This window comes from Saimiri boliviensis, chromosome X, assembly GCF_048565385.1.
Source record: "Saimiri boliviensis isolate mSaiBol1 chromosome X, mSaiBol1.pri, whole genome shotgun sequence".
Classification (NCBI taxonomy): Eukaryota; Metazoa; Chordata; class Mammalia; order Primates; family Cebidae; genus Saimiri; species Saimiri boliviensis.
The window spans coordinates 84,857,783-84,875,489 of NC_133470.1; the positions used below are offsets into that span (position 1 = coordinate 84,857,783).

The window sequence follows — 17,707 nt, forward strand, 5'->3', positions numbered from 1 at the left end:
CTCACCCTCAGTTCCATTCCTGTTTTTCTGTTATAGATGTCTGTCCCAGGAAGCCCCGTTCACATAGATGAGCCGGTGGGACTTCCCGGGAGCTCCTGAGCGCCCGGGAAGGGGTGACTGGGAAAGGCCAGGACCCTTGTCAGCTTTCCCAGTTCTTATGCAGAGTACATATGGGAGTTGAGGTCTGGAAAAATGATTTTTAAAAAAGTTTTCCTGCCCCACAGACTCTCTTGAAGACTGTATCATGCCAGGGGCCCACGGGTCACTGTGAAGACTGGACCCTGTCACTTGACAGACCCCCGTGATGCTGGCCTGCAGGACTGTGGAGCACAGACCCTTGGGAGATACCAGAACCTCATGGGGCTGGATGGGGCAGTGAGGGGGTGCAGTAAGTGTTGACTGAGAATTGAATTCAGTCACCCCGCACTTGGTAAGCTCGTCTTGGCTTGGTCCACAGACATACATTCGGAGCAGACGCTTTGGTGAGGAAGACCAGGCGAAGAAGGTGAGTTTTTGGTTGGACGTTCTGAAGACAGGCAGGGTTATGCCCGGAGAATTGGCAGGGTCAGGGCGGAGGAGGCCCGTTTGAGGAGAGGACATCTGAGCCGAGATCTGATGGAGTGAGGAGCCAAGGCGGGCAGATATCTGAGCGAAGAACATTTAGGGGAGCAAATGTGGTGTGGCTTAGGGCCAGTCAGGTGGCCCGTGTGACTGGGGAAGGGATGGAGGAGGAGGGGCCAGAGCAGTGGTTAGGCTACCTCCTAAGGACTCATGCCTTGACTTGGATTGACATGGAGAGCCGCGGGAGGGTGACATGATCTCAATAAAAGGAGTGCTCTGGGTGCTGGGTAGAGGAAGAGAGTGAGGGTGAGGGGTTAACGGTGGAGTCAGAGGGAGCCCAGTGAGTGCCAGGAGCCCAGGGTGGCAGAGCCTCAGTGCAGGGTTGCAGGGTCCCGGAGCTAGGGATGGAGGCCGTTGCAGGGCAAGTGGCCTGGTCGGCCTCTCCTCGGAGAGGCGGTGAAAGCAGAGACTGGAAGGCAGAGAGCCTCGCCGACCTGTGGCCTAAGAGCTCTCCGGAGGCAGCCGCCGGTGGTGCAAAGGCCCTGGGGCCGGCCCAATCAGGCTGCGCGGAGGCCGGAGCTCCGGGAGGCGGCACCAGCGAGCAGAGGGCCGGGCGGTGGCGGCCGGCGCCGAGCCGGAGCGGGCCGATTACCTTACAAGGTGCCCTGCGGCGCCGCGGCCGCGTTGGGCCACTGCGTGCTCCGGCGGCCCGCGGGGGCGCGCGCGGAGGGGGCGGGGCCGGCGGGGCGCGGGCGGGGGGCTCAGCGCCGCGGCCACTGCGCGGAGCGACGCTGCGGCACCCGCTCCAGGTCCGCACCTGCTCCGGGGTGCGGGGACGCGCGAGGCGGGGGCGCACCGGGTCCGGTCCACGACCGCCGCAGCCCTGCGCGACCGCAGCACACCTGTCACGCCCGGCGCGTCCCCCACCCGCACGCGCTCCGTCCACGCAGCTCGGGACGCGGGCGGCCCAGGCAGCCAGGTCCCCCCGCTCCGCGGCTCCGAGGTCCGGGCTGCGTCTGCAGCCGCGTGGGTGGCCGTGGTCTTGGCAGGTGGCGGCGCGGGGGTCGCAGGTGCATCCCGGGCGGCTTGGTGGCTTGGGCGGCGGGTGCCTGTGGGCGCTGTGCCACGGGTGGCAGGTCTAGGCGGGGGTGGGGGCGTGGGCGCTGTGGTTGGGGGAGGGAACGGCGTGGGTGAGCATGGAGCCTTCTAGAAATCGGCCGGCTGTGTGGAGGCAGAGAGGCGGCGTCCAGGTGCTGGTCGTGTCGGGGTGCAGGGCTGGGGGGACGTGGGACGGCAGCTGTGGGCCTGGGATGTGGAGGCGTGTGTGTGGTGGCCTCGCCTCTGTGGGAGGAGATGTCTGGGGGTGTGGACCTGGATGGGGGCAGGGACGTTTGAGCGCTGCCCGAAGCTGAGGTCTGCCTGGAAAGGGGTGGAGGAGGAAGCTGCCCTGCCCGGGGCCCCCATCACCTCTCCCCTGCCTCTGCAGACATGCTGCTGCTGAAGAAACAGACGGAGGACATCAGCAGCATCTATGACATCCGAGAGCGGCTCGGCTCGTGAGTGTGCTCACATGTGTGATTGTGTGTGAATACCTGTGTGAGATGGAATGTGTGTGTGACTACGGCAGTGGGTGTGAGATGGTGTGTGTGAATATGTAGGGGTGTGTGAGTGTCTGAGTGAATGAGGTGGCATGTGTGAGTGGTGGGGGTGTGTGGCGCAGGGCCAGGCAGGGCCTCCTCATCTCCTTCACGGGGGGCCTCCCCGCTGCCCTCCCTCTCCCTCCTGCCTCTCCTCTCTTTTCCCTCATTTTCACCTTTCCCAATTCCTTCCTGCCTCCCACCGCCCGTCTCTGCCTCTGCGGCAGGGGTGCCTTCTCCGAGGTGGTGCTGGCCCAGGAGCGGGGCTCTGCACGTCTCGTGGCCCTCAAGTGCATCCCCAAGAAGGCCCTCCGGGGCAAGGAGGCCCTGGTGGAGAACGAGATCGCAGTGCTCCGTAGGTGCGCACCTCATGGGGCCCTGGGCTGGGGCATAGGTTGATGCGGGGTGAGGTGGGGGTGCAAGGACACCCTGGCTCTAGTCCAGGCCTGGCCACCAACCTTGGGGAGGCCTGGGGCAGTTCTCCTCCTCTCTCTGGGCCTGTACATCTGTGTGGCAAAGGGAGCGGGTTGATATTGATCTGTGTTTTTCCAAATGGGCTTTAGAAATCTGTCTCCCAAGGAAGGCCAAGGCTCAGCCTGGGGCTCTGCCTTCCTGGACTGGGCAGGGGTGGCATGTGGTAGGCAATGGGCACAGGGGTGAGAGGAATAAAAGAGGAAGGAGGCTTTCCCTGGGGCCCCACAGGAGCCTCCTTGCCGTTGCAGGATCAGTCATCCCAACATCGTGGCTCTGGAGGATGTACATGAGAGCCCTTCCCACCTCTACCTGGCCATGGAACTGTGAGGAAGACTTGAGCAGGCTGTGGGAGCTGGGCAGGGGCTGGGCAGTGAGTGGGGCTGAAGGCCAGGCTGAGTGCCTGGGTCAGCCAAACCCCTGGCGCCCCCAGGGTGACGGGTGGTGAGCTGTTTGACCGCATCATGGAGCGCGGCTCCTACACGGAGAAGGATGCCAGCCATCTGGTGGGTCAGGTCCTCGGCGCTGTCTCCTACCTGCACAGCCTGGGCATCGTGCACCGGGACCTCAAGGTGCCTGGCCGGGGCCTCCGAGCCCTGCTCTCCCACCTGCCCACCTGGCCCTGCCTTTGTTTCCCCGGGAACACAGCTGGGGGCTTTCTTGGACACCCTCTCCGCTAAGGCTCTGGGGAAACTGAGAGTGCCCAGTCCCCATCCTGTCCCAGCACCGGCACCGCGTCAGGACTGACCTGGCCCTTTTCCGGTGCCCATGTGTCACAGCCTGAAAACCTCCTCTATGCCACGCCCTTCGAGGACTCCAAGATCATGGTCTCCGACTTTGGGCTCTCCAAAATCCAAGCTGGCAACATGCTAGGCACTGCCTGCGGGACCCCTGGATATGTGGGTGAGGAACGGCATCCTGAGGCTTGCTGGGAGTGGGGAGCCTGGGGGATCCTAGACAGCCGGGAAGGCTGTTGTGCCCGCCGTCCCTGGGCTTGAGTGGGCCGAGCCAGCGGCACTGAGCGGCAGGGCTGCGTGTGTGCCTGTGCGTGCGTCTGTCTGTCTCTGGCCCCCAGCCCCGGAGCTCTTGGAGCAGAAACCCTACGGGAAGGCTGTAGATGTGTGGGCCCTGGGTGTCATCTCCTACATCCTGTGAGTGACCGCTGGGAAGCCTTGTCTCCTGTGTGCCTGCCCCTGCTGGGTTGGGGAGGGTGGAACAGCTGGGTGATTCATCTGTGGGTGCCAGGCTGTGTGGGTACCCCCCCTTCTATGACGAGAGCGACCCTGAGCTCTTCAGCCAGATCCTGAGGGCCAGCTATGAGTTTGACTCTCCTTTCTGGGATGACATCTCAGAATCAGGTGAGCTTGAGGCCGGCCCATGCTTGGGGGTGATGCAAGGGAGTGGGGACGCCACGGGCTGACCTGGCCTCCCTGCTCCAGCCAAAGACTTCATCCGGCACCTTCTGGAGCGAGACCCGCAGAAGAGGTTCACCTGCCAGCAGGCCCTGCAGCATCTTTGGTGAGTGGGAGCAGAGCTGTCTCAGGGCCAGGGTGACTGCACCCAAAGGGACGCCCACGCCACTGACCTTCAGCCTTTCCCCAGGATCTCTGGGGACACAGCCTTCGACAGGGACATCTTAGGCTCAGTCAGTGAGCAGATCCAGAAGAACTTTGCCCGGACGCACTGGAAGGTCAGTGTGGAGAGAGACCCAGTGCACCGCCGCACCCCACATGTAGCATGATCGCCACTGCTGTCCTCACAGTCTTGGGGCCTGGGCTTGGCCTGATCTCCCTCTCTTCTGGCAGCGAGCCTTCAATGCCACCTCATTCCTGCGCCACATCCGGAAGCTGGGCCAGAGCCCAGAGGGCGAGGGGGCCTCTGAGCAGGGCATGGCCCGCCACAGCCACTCAGGCCTCCGTGCTGGCCAGACCCCCAAGTGGTGATGCCCAGGTGCGTGTGGGTGGACCCTGCGCCCCCCAGGAGCTGGCTCCTTGGAGAGCTTAGAGGGTGGTGGCACTCCATGTGGCTAAGAACTAACTGGGGTGGCCCCCATGAGCCAGAGGGCTGAGGACAGAGGGCACAGAGGGAGGAGCCAGGGCCCCAGGAGAGGCGGAAGGACAGGGACAGCTAGTGGTGCCTGATGTTAGGCAAGGGTGTGCAGGGAGACCCTGAGAGCCTCTCAGAAGTCTGGGCCTTGATGGGGGCAGGGCTGGGGGCACAGGTCCGGCAGGTTGGCTCCTGACTACCCACTTTCCCTCTGCTTTTCCCCTTCAGGCAGATGTCAAGGCCAAGCGACTGACCCCCAGATTTCCTTCCCTTGGACGCTTTTGGTCCCCTCCCCCAACCTCTCCCCCTGGGGCTGGCCTGTGCTGGAGTTTGAATTCGAGGGTGTGGTGCATGGCGCTGGGGTGGGAATGGGGCACCCCCAAGTCTATCCCCAGGTTCTGCCCTGCCTGGGGACAGTGGCTCCCCTCTGTTGCCTCGCCCGCCCCTGCCACCACCCCACCGAAAGACGGGGAGGCGCTGGCAGGCGGGCCTCAGGGGTTGTCTTTCCTGCACGGCTGTTCTGTGCTTCGCTGAGTGTAAGTGATCCTGCTCGTGTCATGGTCGTGGCCTTCCAGCCCCCTCCAGTTTTCCCCAAACCAATAAAGACAGACAGAGCAATGGGCTCGTGGTGAGCTGGGGCCGCGGCGAGTGCGGAGGGGATCTGGTTACTTGTGGGAAGGAAACCAATGAGACCCTGCCGCCTGAACCTCTGCTCCCTCGCATCACGGCAGACAAGTTTCTGAATGCTCGGAAACTTCCTGTCCCCTCCCCTCAAAGCACCAACAAATGGCAGCCTAGCTGGGCAGCTCTGCCACCCCAGTGGTGTAACTGCCCAGCCTTGAGGTCCTGGGACAAAGTGGAGGCCGCACACGCCTGCTGGGCTGCCAGCAGGGGGCGCTGGCAGGAGGTTATGTGGCCGCTTGAGGAGTGCTGGCTCCAGACCGCCAGGGATGGGCTGCGGTGCCCCTGCCATGCACGGCTGGGCCTGGGTTGTCTCAGGCAGGTGCCCAGGGCTGGGAAGGGCTCACAGGTGCATGGAGGGGGACCAGATCCCATGACTGTCACCTTCCATCCTCCCTCCGTTCCCTTTCTTGTTAGCCAGAGGCCACCTCGTACAGAAGGGTAGGGAACCCCAGGGTGAGAGGGTGAGAGGAGTTCTTGTCCAGGATACGGCGATACCGGGGCCTTTTTCCCTTCGCCGTGCGTGGACTTTGAAACCCTCAGGCTTCAGGCTGGGGTGGACTGGTCTGGCAGCTGGGGCTCTGGGAGCAGTGGCGGCTTGGACATGACTGCTGAAGGGAAGAGCTGTGGCCCATCCTTTGCTCTGAGTGGCCCCGGCCCCTCCAGCCTCCATTCTGGAGGGGCCAGGGCTCCAGAGCCATGCGTTGCTGGGCCCCAAACCTCTGCTGGCCCCTCTAGGCCTTTCTCCCTGGGCTCCTCAGGGGAAGACCCCCAGAGCCACTCCTTGGCCCCAGCCAGAGTTCCAGGCAAGCTGGCTACCTGTCCCTCCCCTCTGAGAGTCTTGTTCCCTGCCAGCCCTCAGGGTGTGCGCCTGATGATGCCTGGCTTGATTGTCCAGAATAGTAGAGAAGACCAGTCTCCTTATTGAACTTTGGGCCCTAAAGCTAGGCAGTGAGGCCCAAACCAAGGCTGGCCTGGGTCTTGGGGCTGAAGGCTGCAGTGGTGTTCGGGCTTGGAGCCAGGGGGCCTGGCTTACACCAGGAACAGTGGGCTGGATGTGGGTGGGCAGCCTCCTCCTGCATCCCCACAGCCACTCCCAGGCCATCCTTTGCCCTAGGCTTTGGGCCCCACAGGGGACCTCAGTCAGCCGGTGCCTCAGCCTGCTCACCTCCAAGACCCGTCCCACCTCCCCTCACCTGTACTTGGGGCCCTGTTGCCTGCGGGCAGCCCTGCTGCGGGCACCCCTGCTGCGGGCTCCGCTTCCCATCTTCTCTGTGTTCACACTGGACTCACATGATACCTACTCGCTCTTGTTTTGGTCAGATGCTAACCGCGCCTCTACTCTGTGCCAGGCTCTGGGCACAACCTGGGCCTATCAGAAGAGGGGCTTGCCCTCCAGGAGGAGGGGTGGTTTTATGGGGATGATAAGAATGGTCTTCGTGGGTCTGGGAGCCGTGAGCAGGAGTGCCAGAGCCAGCCTTCTGGAAGAAACCAGCATTAGCTCAGGAACGCCAGCTCTTCCAGTCCAGGCACGTGGCCAGATAGCTTCAGCTTGGAGCTCAAGCCAGCTCTGGGCTGCCTTGACACAGGGTGCAACATAGCCTCCCGTCAGCAGGGGGAGCCACGGCCCCATCTTTAGACGTCCATTAGGCTCCCCTGGTTCCTTCAGCACCTGGGCAGACTTTCAAATCCATTCCTTCCCACCACTGCCCCCACCCCACACCCTGCAAATCCTGTCCTGGGAAAGTCCAACCTTAGGGGAGAGGTCCTGCCCCATCTGTGACAGGGGTGAGAGGGGGAGCCCCCAGGTCAAGCAGAGGCAGCATCCCTCCTTCATCCCTCCAAGACCCAACATGAGGAAGGCAGTTTGGGTCACTAGGCAGTGGGGTGGCAGGCTGGGAGAGAGAAGGGACTGGTTTAGCCAAAGGCAAAAGGTGGTGCGTATGTGAGGTGATGGCGAGGGAGCTGGGTCGGACGCGGCGAGGGCTTCTCAGGCTCAGGGCCGGTGCTGAGGCTGGTGGCAAGAGGAACAGGCCAGTCCAAGCCTGGTAGAGGAAGGAGCAGTGGGGAGCCATCGAAGGGGTTTTAGCCAGAGAGCATCCTCGTCCAGTGTGGGTTAGATGCTGAGCTGGGGCTGGCTGCTGGGAATCGGGGTGTCTGGAACCAGACCGGAATTGAGGGTGGGGGAAAGCCTGGTGGGCCTCACAAAAAGAAGATGTCTCTGCTTTTCTGGGCCACACAGGGTGAGTCACGTGCTCTGTCTTGAAGCAAACCTGTCGGAAGCAGAGTTTCAAGGGAAGCTCAACCTATGGCTCCATCCTAGGGACAGGGAGACGTGGAGGTGGTCGTAGGAGCTCTTTGGGAGTCAGGTGGTCTTGCTGATGGGCTGCAGGTGGGAAATGAAGGGGAGGATCCTGGTAGATCATGGTTCTGGCAGCAGAACATTCATCAAGAAGGGTTCAATGGGCATGACTTTGGGGGAGGAGTAATGAGATTGATTCTGGATGTGGTCAGTTCGAGGTGCCTGAGGGGCATGAAAATAGACTTACTTTTCACCCTTCTCTTTGCAAGTATATATCTAGCATCGAAACTGGTACTTCTGAAAGGCTTATCCCTTTTAATAAAAAGAACACTGATCCCTCAAGCCCAGGAGTTCGAGACTAGCCTGGGAAAGATGGCGAAAACTCATCTCTACAAAAAAAAAAAAAAAAAAAAAAAAAAAAAAAAAAGAATGCTGGTAACGGCTCTTTGTTGAAGAGGTTCAAACTTGAACCTCACCTATGAGATAGCTGCTGTCATGATAATCGTCCCCGCGGTGCACATGGCTAACAGCTTGTGCATTCTCCCACCGCCTCCTCTTGCTTGGGACATAATTGTGTGGGGAATTGAAGAAAACAAGGGGAATTCTTTCCCCACTTGTCTTTGTGAATGCAAACTTTGTGTGTCTGAAGGAAAGAGAAACTTGGGCTGGAGAAACCCATGCTGGATTTGAGTTTGGGTCTTGCAGATGGTTTGTGTTGCTTTTTTTTTTTTTTTTTTTTTTAAGAGATGGGGTCTCACTGTGCCGCCCAGGCTGGAGTGCAGTGGCTGTTCACAAGTGTGATCCCACTACTGATCAGCACACGAGTTTTGACCTACTCTGTTTCTGACCTGGGCTGGTTCGCCCCTCCGTAGGCAACCTAGTGGTCCTCTGCTCCTGGAATATTCATGCTGAACTTAGTACAGACACCTGATGGACATAGCACACTACAGCCCGGAACTCCTGGGCTCAAGGGATCCTCAGCTTCCCCAGTTGCTAGGACTACAGGTGTGAGCCACCATACCACCCGGCTTTTGTTGCCCCTGAGGTCCTCTGTGCCTCAATTTTATGTCCTGTTAAGTGAGAACCAGGGAGGTCTCTCCGCAGTGGTGGAAATGCGGCACGGGAGCTGGGCGTTACAAAGATCCCTCTGGAGCTTGGCACGTCAGGGCTGAGACAAGCATGAGCCATGTGGAGAACGAGGCAAGAGATGTAGAGAGCCTTCAGCCAGGGCGGCTGAGGTGGGATTGCTGGAAAGGTGCAGCTTGGCCAGGGACTCAATGGGGGTGGGGGATGGGGGGTTGTGAGGGAGTCAAGCATGCTGTCAGGGATCCCAGGAGAGCAGCAGGTCTGTTGAAGAGATGAAGGGACCAAGTCAGGCCCCCGGGCCGGGCAGTGGCTGATTTGGCACTATAAGCCACACGTTTCTTCCTGCCAGGCACTGTTTGGGCATGTGGTGACCGTGTTTTCCACTCCACGCCAGCTTCATCCAGGGATTCGTATTACCATCCCCAACAGCAGGTGGGCAAGATAAGAAGTATGGAGTGTTTCGGAAGCAACAAAGAACTCTGTCTGCTTGAGGGAGGTTGTGAGGGGAGGCTAGAGATCGGCCTGGAAAGTGAACTTTCTCAAGAGGGCACTGGGAGCCACTGACACTTTAAGCAGAACAAATGACAGGAACAGATTTTTGGTTTAAGAGACTCTTTCAATATTTCTCAACCCTATTATCTGCCTCCTTTTGAGAAATAGAAAAAGCTGACGCTTACTGTCACACTGGTCTTTAGAAAACAATAGCTCATGCCCAGCTCCCCGGAGAGCCTCCCTCACACCTCGTGGACATTTCCACAACTTACCTCTCCCCAGAGCCAAGTCTGGCCTCACATGGTGCTCTAAGTAGAGGCTCGACTGCTTTTTGCCAGTTTCTCCTTGTAGTTCTTTCAATTATTGCTTTATGTACTTGTAACTTATGTTATTCATTGTGTATGAGTTTAGAATTGCTGTATATTTTAAGTTGAATATTTGATCAAATGTAGTGATACACATTAATACTAGTAACGCTGTTCCCTTATAGTCTACTTGGTCTGATATTAACATAGCAACTATAAGGTTTTTTTTTTTTGTTAACCTTTTTTTTTTTTTTTTTTTTTTTGAGATGGAGTTTCGCTCTTGTTACCCAGGCTGGAATGCAATGGCGCGATCTCGGCTCACCGCAACCTCCGCCTCCTGGGTTCAGGCAATTCTCCTGCCTCAGCCTCCTGAGTAGCTGGGATTACAGGCACGCGCCACCATGCCCAGCTAATTTTTTGTATTTTTTAGTAGAGACGGGGTTTCACCGTGTTGACCAGGATGGTCTCGATCTCTCGACCTCGTGATCCACCCGCCTCGGCCTCCCAAAGTGCTGGGATTACAGGCTTGAGCCACCGTGCCCGGCCGTTAACCTTTGACTGGTATATCTTTTTCAATCCTTTTCCGTTCAATTTAAAATTTTGTTTTTATTGAGGTACAATTCACATACCACAAAAATCACCCTGTAAACGGTACAGTTCAGTGCTTTTTACTATATTTATAGTGTTTGCAGCCATCACCACTATCTAATTCCATGACATTTTTATCACCCCCCCCCAAAAAAAACTTGTCTGCATTTGCAGTAGCTCCCCATTTACACCTCCCCCAGTGCCTGGCAACCACTAATTGACTTTCTATCTGTGGATTTGCTTATTTCAATATTTCAAATAAATGTAATCATACCATACATGGGCTTTTGTGTCTGGCTTACCCTTACAATGATGTTTTCAGGGTTCATCCATATTGTAGCATGGATCAGCACTTCATTCCTTTTTATAGCTGAAGAATATTTCATTGTGTGGGTAGACCATATTTTGTTATCCATCAGTGGACAATTGCGTTGTTTCCACTTTTAGCTATTGTGAATAATGCTGCTATGAACAATTGTGTGCAAGTTTTTGCGTGGACATGTATTTTCAATTGTCTTGAGTAAATACCTAGGAGTAGAATTGCTGGGCCATATGGTAACTCCGTGTTTAACTTTTGCAGGAAATGCCAAGCTGTTTTCCAAAGCAACGGCACCATTTTATATTTCCACCGGCAATGCATGAGGGCTCCAATTTCTCTACATCCTTGTCAACACTTGTCATTGTGTGTGATTTTTAAAATAGCCGTCCCAGTGTGTGTGAAATGGTATCTTATTGTGGTTTTGATTTGTATTGCTCTAATGACCAACGATATTAAGCATCTTTTCATGTACTTATTAGTTATTTGTATATCTTATTTGGAAAAATGTTTATTCAAAAATTCTGTTCATTTTTTAATTGGATAATTTGTGGGTTTTTTTTGCATTACTTCTCATTCTTATGAGACTAAGGATAATTTGTCTTTTTATTGTTGAGTTGTAAGGGTTCTTTATGTCTTCTGGATATTAAATCCTGGATATTAGATTTGTAAACATTTTCTCTCATTCTGTGGATTATCTTTTCACTCGATAATGTCTTTTGATGCATATATATATATATGTGTGTGTGTGTATATATCTGTATCTATATCTATATATCGAGTTTCGCTCTTGTCATCCAGGCTGGAATGCAGTAGCATATGACCTTGACTCAGTACAACCTCTGCTGCCTGGGTTCAAGCTATTCTCCTGTCTCAGCCTCCCAAGTAGCTGGGATCGCAGGTGCCCACCACCATGCCCAGCTATTTTTTTTTTGTATTTTTAGTAGACATGGGGTTTCCCTATGTTGGCCAGGCTGGTCTTGAATTTCTGACCTCAGGCAATCCGCCCATCTGGGCCTCCCAAAGTTCTGGGATTACAGGTGTGAGCCACCATACCTCTCCAGAGAGTGTTGCTGTGTTAAAACAATATTGTTTTCCAATCCATGAACACAGAATATCATTCCACTTATTTTGTTCTTTAATTTTTTCAACAATGTTTTGCAGTTTTCAGTGTATACATCTCACACGTCTTTTGTTAAATTTATTTGTAAATTTTATTCTTTTTATGCTCTTATAAACAAAATTGTTTTCATAATTTCATTTTTGAATTGCTCATTAAAAGTATATAGAAATAACCATTTTTTTGGTATATTGATCTTGTATTATGTGACCTTGCTAAAGCTTTTATTAGTTCTCTTTTGCACTCTCTCTCTCTTTTTTTTGGGAGTAGGGACCAGGGTCTTGCTGTGTCACCTGGGCTAGAGGCTGGAGTGCAGTGGTACCATCGTAGCTCATAGCAGCCTAGAACTCCCGGGCTCAAGCTGGGACTACAGGAGCATACCACCATGCTTCATTCTAATTTATTTTATTTTATTTTTAGAGATGGGGTCTCACTATGCTGCCCACGCTGGTGTTGAACTGCTGGCCTCAGCCTCCCAAAGCACTGTGATTATAGGCATAAGCCACCATGCCTCGGCCTTTTTATTAGTTCAGATAGGTTTCATTTGTGTGCATTCTTTGTGATTTTCTACATGCAGCACGTGTCATCTGCAAGTAAAGAGGATTTTACTCATTCCTTTCCAATTGGGATGCTTATAATTTCCTTGTTCCCTTCCTTTTCTTTCTTTTTTCTTGTTGTTTCTCTCGCTTATTGCACTAGCAAAAACCTCCAATACTACATTAAATACAAGTGGTAAAAGAATACTTTCCTTGTTCCTAATCTTAGAGGGAAAACATTTCATCTTTCATCATTAAGTACGATGTTAGCTGTGGATTTTTCATAGATGCCCTTTATCATCTTGAGTAACTTTCATCTGTTCCTAGTTTGTAGAAAAGTATTTTTTTTTTTTTTAAACCAGGGCTTTCCTGAATGTATTTGGGCCGCCCCCGGGCAAGGGTCCTGCACGTAGTAGAAGGTGTTGGTCCTCTTGGTGGTAAATAAAGCGTGCCTTGTGCTGATGGCGCAGGAGTCTGTGGGGCAGCAGGAATTTGATCTTGGAGTTGTACGACTGCTTGATGGCCAGTGACACTTAATGGCTGCTATCTCCTCCACCTTCATGATGTGGATGGAGTGGGCCTGGGTGTGGTGCCGGGTGCCCATGTCTCAGTAGCGCTGGGTGACAGTGCCTGCGATGGTCAGGTCCTGGTATTCCCCGTACATGTTGTGGGTGCTGTTCCTGGAGTCATAGTGCACCCAGATGCCGAAGTTCTTGACCTGCAGGGGACACTTCTCAAACACCTGCCCACAGCAGACAATCTCCCCTGAAGACTTCTTCATCTTCTTTAACTGAAATACAAAGTACCAGGAGTGGAATTGCTGATGACATGATTAGGTGCAAAGATTCGCAAGCGGTAGAGGGGCAGCGTGTAGCATTTGGGGTGGGCAGGCAGCGACTCATCACCTTGTACTCTTAGTGTCCCCGAGGCCTTCATGGTGACCTCTCCATGCTCACCGCCACCCGTAAAAGGACTGTTTGTTTTTATTTTTATTTTTATTTTTATTTTTATTTTTGAGACGGAGTTTCGCTCTTGTTCCCCAGGCTGGAGTGCAATGGCGCGATCTCGGCTCACCGCAACCTCCGCCTCCTGGGCTCAGGCAATTCTCCTGCCTCAGCCTCCCGAGTAGCTGGGATTACAGGCACGCGCCCCCATGTCCAGCTGATGTTTTGTATTTTTAGTAGAGATGGGGTTTCACCATGTTGACCAGGACGGTCTCGATCTCTTGACCTCGTGATCCACCCGCCTCGGCCTCCCAAAGTGCTGGGATTACAGGCATGAGCCACCGCGCCCTTCCCTGGACTGTTTGTTTTTAAATCATGAATGGATGTTAGAGTCTGTCAAATCTTTTTATGCACCTATTGAGATGATCATGTGGTTTTGCCTTTTTTCTGTTAATGTGGTGTATTACACTGCTTTTCAGATGTTAAATCAAGCTTGTATTCTTGGTATAAATCCCAGCTGATGATGGTGTATAACCCTTATATGCTGCTAGATTTAGTTTCTAAATATTGTGTTAAAGATTTTTGCATCCATGTTCATGAGGGATATTGGTATGTGTTTTTTTCCACGTGATATCTTTGGTATAAGGGTAATACTGGGCTGATAGAATGACATGAAAAGTGTTCCTCCTCCTCTATTTTCTGAAAGAGTCTGTGAAGGATTGGTATTAATCCTTCTTTAGTTATTTGATAGAATTCAACAGTGAAGCCATCTGGCCTTGGATATTCTTTGTGAGAATATTTTCATTTACTAATTCAATTTATTTGCTTGGTATAAGTCTATTCAGATTTTTAATTTATTTTAAAGTCAGTTTTGGTCATGTATCTTTCTAGGAATTTGTCCATTTCATCTGAGTTGTCCAATTTTTTTGGCATAAAGTGGTTAAGCATTCTCTTATAATCCTTTTAATTTCTATAGGTCACTAGTAATGCCCTCCTTTTCTCTTCTTGATCTTGGTAATTTGATTCTCTTTTCTTTTCGGTCACTCTAGACAAGATCAATTTTCCTGATTTTTCAAAGTGCTGATTCTGGTTTTCATTGATTTTTCTCTATTGTTTTCTTGTTTTCAATTCCATTAGTTATCGTGCTAATCTTTATTCCTTCCTTCTACTTGCTTTGGATTTAGTATGCTCTTCTTTTTCTAGTTTGTCAAGGTAGATATGTAGGTTATTAATTTGAAATTTTTCTTTTTTTGCTGGCATTTAAAGTTGTAAGTTTCCTTCGAAGTAGTGATTTAGCTGCATTCCATAAATTTTGTTTCTTTTTTTTTTTTTTGCCTCGTCTGGTAGACAAAGGTATATAAATTTTGATATGTTATGTTTTCATTATAATTCTCTTCAGTCTTTTCTAATTTCCCTTATTTTTTCTTTGACTTGTGAGTTATTTAGAAGAGTGTTGTATAATTTCCAAGTATTTTGGATTCCCTAGGTTTCTATCTTTTTGGATTTATAATTTAATTCTGTTGTTGTCAGAGAACATATATTATTTAAATTCCTTTAAATATATCGAGACTTGTTTTATGACCTAGGTATGGTTTATCCTGGAGAATGTTCCATGTGTACTTGAAATGAATGTGTATTTGTCAGTTATTGAATGGTGTATTCTATAGGTATCAGTTAAGTCAAATATGTTGATAGTGTTGTTCAGATTTTCTATATCCTTGCTGATCTTCTGTCTAGTTCTATCAGCTATTGAAAATAGGGCATTGAAATGTCCATCTGCTATATTTGACTTTTATTTTCTTCCTGTCAATTCTATCAATTGTTGTTTCATGTATTTTTGGGCTGTGTTGTTAGATGCATATATGTTTATCATTGTTTTATCTCCTTGATGAGTCAACCCATTTATCATTTTGAAATGTCCCTTTTTTCTTTAATAATATTTTTGTTTTAAAGTTTATTTTACCTGATATTAATATAGCCACTCCAGCTCTCTTATATGATTACTGTTTCCATGATACATCTCCTTGTCTTTTTACTTTCCATCTATTTGGATCTTTGAATCTATGATTTTGTCTCTTGTAAACAATATCTAATAAGTTGAATCTTGCTTTTTTGAATCCGATTGTTGACTGGGGTGTTTAGATCATTCACATTTAATGTAACTATGGATATGGTTGGATTTACACATTTGCCAGTTTGCTGTTTGTTTCTTGTATGTCTCAGGTCTTTTTGGTTTTTCTCTTGTTTCTTGACTACCTTCTCTTGCGTTAAATATTGTTTTCGTTTTCCATTGTATTTCCTCTGTTGATTTTTTTTTTTTGAGACAGAATCTCACTCTGTCATCCAGGCTGCAGTGCAATGGCATGGTCTCAGCTCACTGCAACTTCTGCCTCCCGGGTTCAAGCGATTCTCCTGCCTCAGCCTCCCGAGTAGCTAGGATTACAGGCACCCACCATCACACCTGGCTAATTTTTGTATTTTTAGTAGACCCTACCCTCAGGTAATCTGCCTTCCTGGTCTCGAGCCCTTGACCTCAGGTAATCTGCCCGCCTCGGCCTCCCAAAGTGCTGGGATTACAGGTGGAGCCACCATGCCCGGCCAGATTTTTGTAGTTTTAGTAGAGAAGGGGTTTTACCATGTTGGCCAGGCTGGTCTGGAACTCCTGACTTCAAGTGATCCACCTGCCTCGGCCTCCCAAAGTGCTGGAATTACAGGCGTGAGCCACTGTGCCTGTAATTTTCCTCTGTTGATTTTTAATTACATAGTTTGAGTTATTTTTACATTATGAGTCTTAACTAATCACAATCCATCTCAGATGGATACTCAATTTTGGTGAAATATGGAGACTTTGCCCCAGTATGGCTACATTCTTTTGCTCTTCTTTTGTGCTAATAATGTCATATATATTACATCTGCATAGGTTATAAACCCTGAAATACAGTGTTATACCTATTTCTTTTTTTTTCTTTTTTTTTTTGAGATGGAATTTTGCTCTTGTTGCCCAGGCTTGAGTGCAACGGCGTGATCTCAGCTCACCACAATCTCCGCCTCCTGGGTTCAAGCGATTTTCCTGCCTCAACCTCCTGAGTAGCTGGGATTACAGGCATGCACCACCATGCTTGGCTAATTTTGTATTTTTAGTAGAGACGGGGTTTCTCCATGTTGGTCAAGCTGGTCTCGAACTCCCAACGTTAGGTGATCCGCCCACCTCGACCGTCCAGAGTGCTGGGATTACAGGCGTGAGCCACCGCGCTTGGCCCGTTATACCTATTTTTTTTTAATGCAATCTTATGCTTTAAAAAGAAGTTAAGAGAAGAAATGAATAAAAATATGTTGAGAGGCTTTTATATTAGCTCACTTATTAACTATTTCTTCTGCTCTCCATTTCTTACTTGGAATTCCAGTTACTAACTGGTGTCATTTCCTTTCAGCCCGAAGGACTTCCTTGAGTATTTCTTGCAAGGAGGCACACTAGCAATGAATAATGTCAGCCTTTGTTTATCTGGGAATGTCTTTTTTTAAACCTTTTTTTTTTTTTTTGAGACAGAGTCTTGCTCTGTCACCCAGACTGGAATGCAGTGGTGTGATCTCAGCTCAGCTCACTGCCTCCTAGGTTCAAGTGATTCTTGTGCCTCTGCCTCCCAAGTAGCTGGGACTGGAGGTGTAATACAGTAATTAGCCAGGCACCACCACACCTGGCTAAGTACTGTATTTTTAGTAGAGACGGAGTTTCATCATGTTGGCCAGGCTGGTCTCTAACTCTTGACCTCAGGTGATCCGCCCACCTTGGCCTCCCAAAGTATCGAGATTACAGGCGTGAGCCACCTCACCTGGCTAAACCTTAAATTTTTAAAGCATAGTTTTGCTAGATATAAAATTTGGAGGCTGGGTGCAGTGGTTCACACCTGTAATCTCAGCACTTTTGGAGGCCGAGGCAGGCAGATCATTTGAGCCCAGGAGGTTGAGACTGCGATGAGCTGAGATCACACCACTGCGCTCCAGCCTGGGTGATAGACTGAGACGCTGTCTCAAAACAATTTTTTTTTTGGTTGATAGTATTTTTTTCTTCCAACACTTTTGTTCTTCCACTCCCTTCTGGCCTCCATTGTTTCTGATGAGAAGTCAGATGTTAATTTTGTTGTGTTTCCTTTCTATATGGGTTATTTTTTCTCCTGCAATAATATTTGCAAAATTGTCTGTCTTTGGCTTTCAATCATTTAACCATGAAGTGTCTATGTGTGGCTCTCTTTGTGTTTATGTTATTTGAGGTTAACAGAATTTCTTGGATCTGATGAATCTTTTTCACCAAACATTGGAAGTGTTTAGCCATTATTTCCTCAAATATTTATTCTGCCCCTTTCTCTTTCTCCTCTTGTTCAGAGCCTCCAATTACACATATCAAAATATGTGTTCAGTTTTCAGTCTGTTCTGCTTTTATTTGTTATTAGGACAAACTGGTGACTTCCGGGCTCCTTACATGCTGGACCAGAAACTGAAACTCCTTTGGGTCTGTTTTCATTGGCCAATTTTTCTTCTCATTATAGGTCACTTTTTTTTTTTTTTTTTTTTTTTGAGACAGGGTCTTGCTCTGTCACCCAGGCTAGAGTGCACTGGTGTGATCA

At 50.8% G+C, this 17,707-nt stretch overlaps 1 protein-coding gene and 1 pseudogene across 3 annotated transcripts; one reads left to right on the forward strand and one right to left on the reverse strand.

Annotated features, from left to right (window-relative positions):
- Positions 1-778: 778 nt before the first annotated feature.
- On the forward strand, positions 779-5,333 carry PNCK (pregnancy up-regulated nonubiquitous CaM kinase). Of its 3 annotated transcripts, none has more exons than XM_003943877.3 (12): positions 779-1,221; positions 2,048-2,117; positions 2,426-2,557; positions 2,921-2,995; positions 3,103-3,241; positions 3,449-3,572; positions 3,745-3,820; positions 3,915-4,027; positions 4,109-4,187; positions 4,272-4,359; positions 4,475-4,619; positions 4,944-5,333. In XM_003943877.3, exons 1-11 carry the CDS (start codon positions 966-968, stop codon positions 4,610-4,612), a joined length of 1,290 nt encoding a protein of 429 aa, XP_003943926.2. In that variant the 5' UTR covers positions 779-965; the 3' UTR covers positions 4,613-4,619; positions 4,944-5,333. The 3 variants fall into 3 exon arrangements, with proteins under 3 accessions (XP_003943926.2, XP_039320100.1, XP_010330074.1); XM_039464166.2 differs by lacking the exon at positions 779-1,221 and adding an exon at positions 1,283-1,631; XM_010331772.3 differs by lacking the exon at positions 779-1,221 and adding an exon at positions 1,715-1,811.
- Positions 5,334-7,697: 2,364 nt separating this feature from the next.
- On the reverse strand, positions 7,698-13,077 carry LOC101051061 (large ribosomal subunit protein eL20 pseudogene; annotated as a pseudogene).
- Between the last annotated feature and the right edge of the window lie 4,630 nt (positions 13,078-17,707).

Coding starts and splice junctions, on each gene's coding strand:
- PNCK (XM_003943877.3), top strand. CDS start 966: ATGGAGGCCGTTGCAGGGCAAGTGGCCTGGTCGGCCTCTCCTCGGAGA. Junction 2,118..2,425: donor ATCCGAGAGCGGCTCGGCTC/GTGAGTGTGCTC, acceptor CCTCTGCGGCAG/GGGTGCCTTCTCCGAGGTGG. Junction 4,188..4,271: donor CAGGCCCTGCAGCATCTTTG/GTGAGTGGGAGC, acceptor GCCTTTCCCCAG/GATCTCTGGGGACACAGCCT.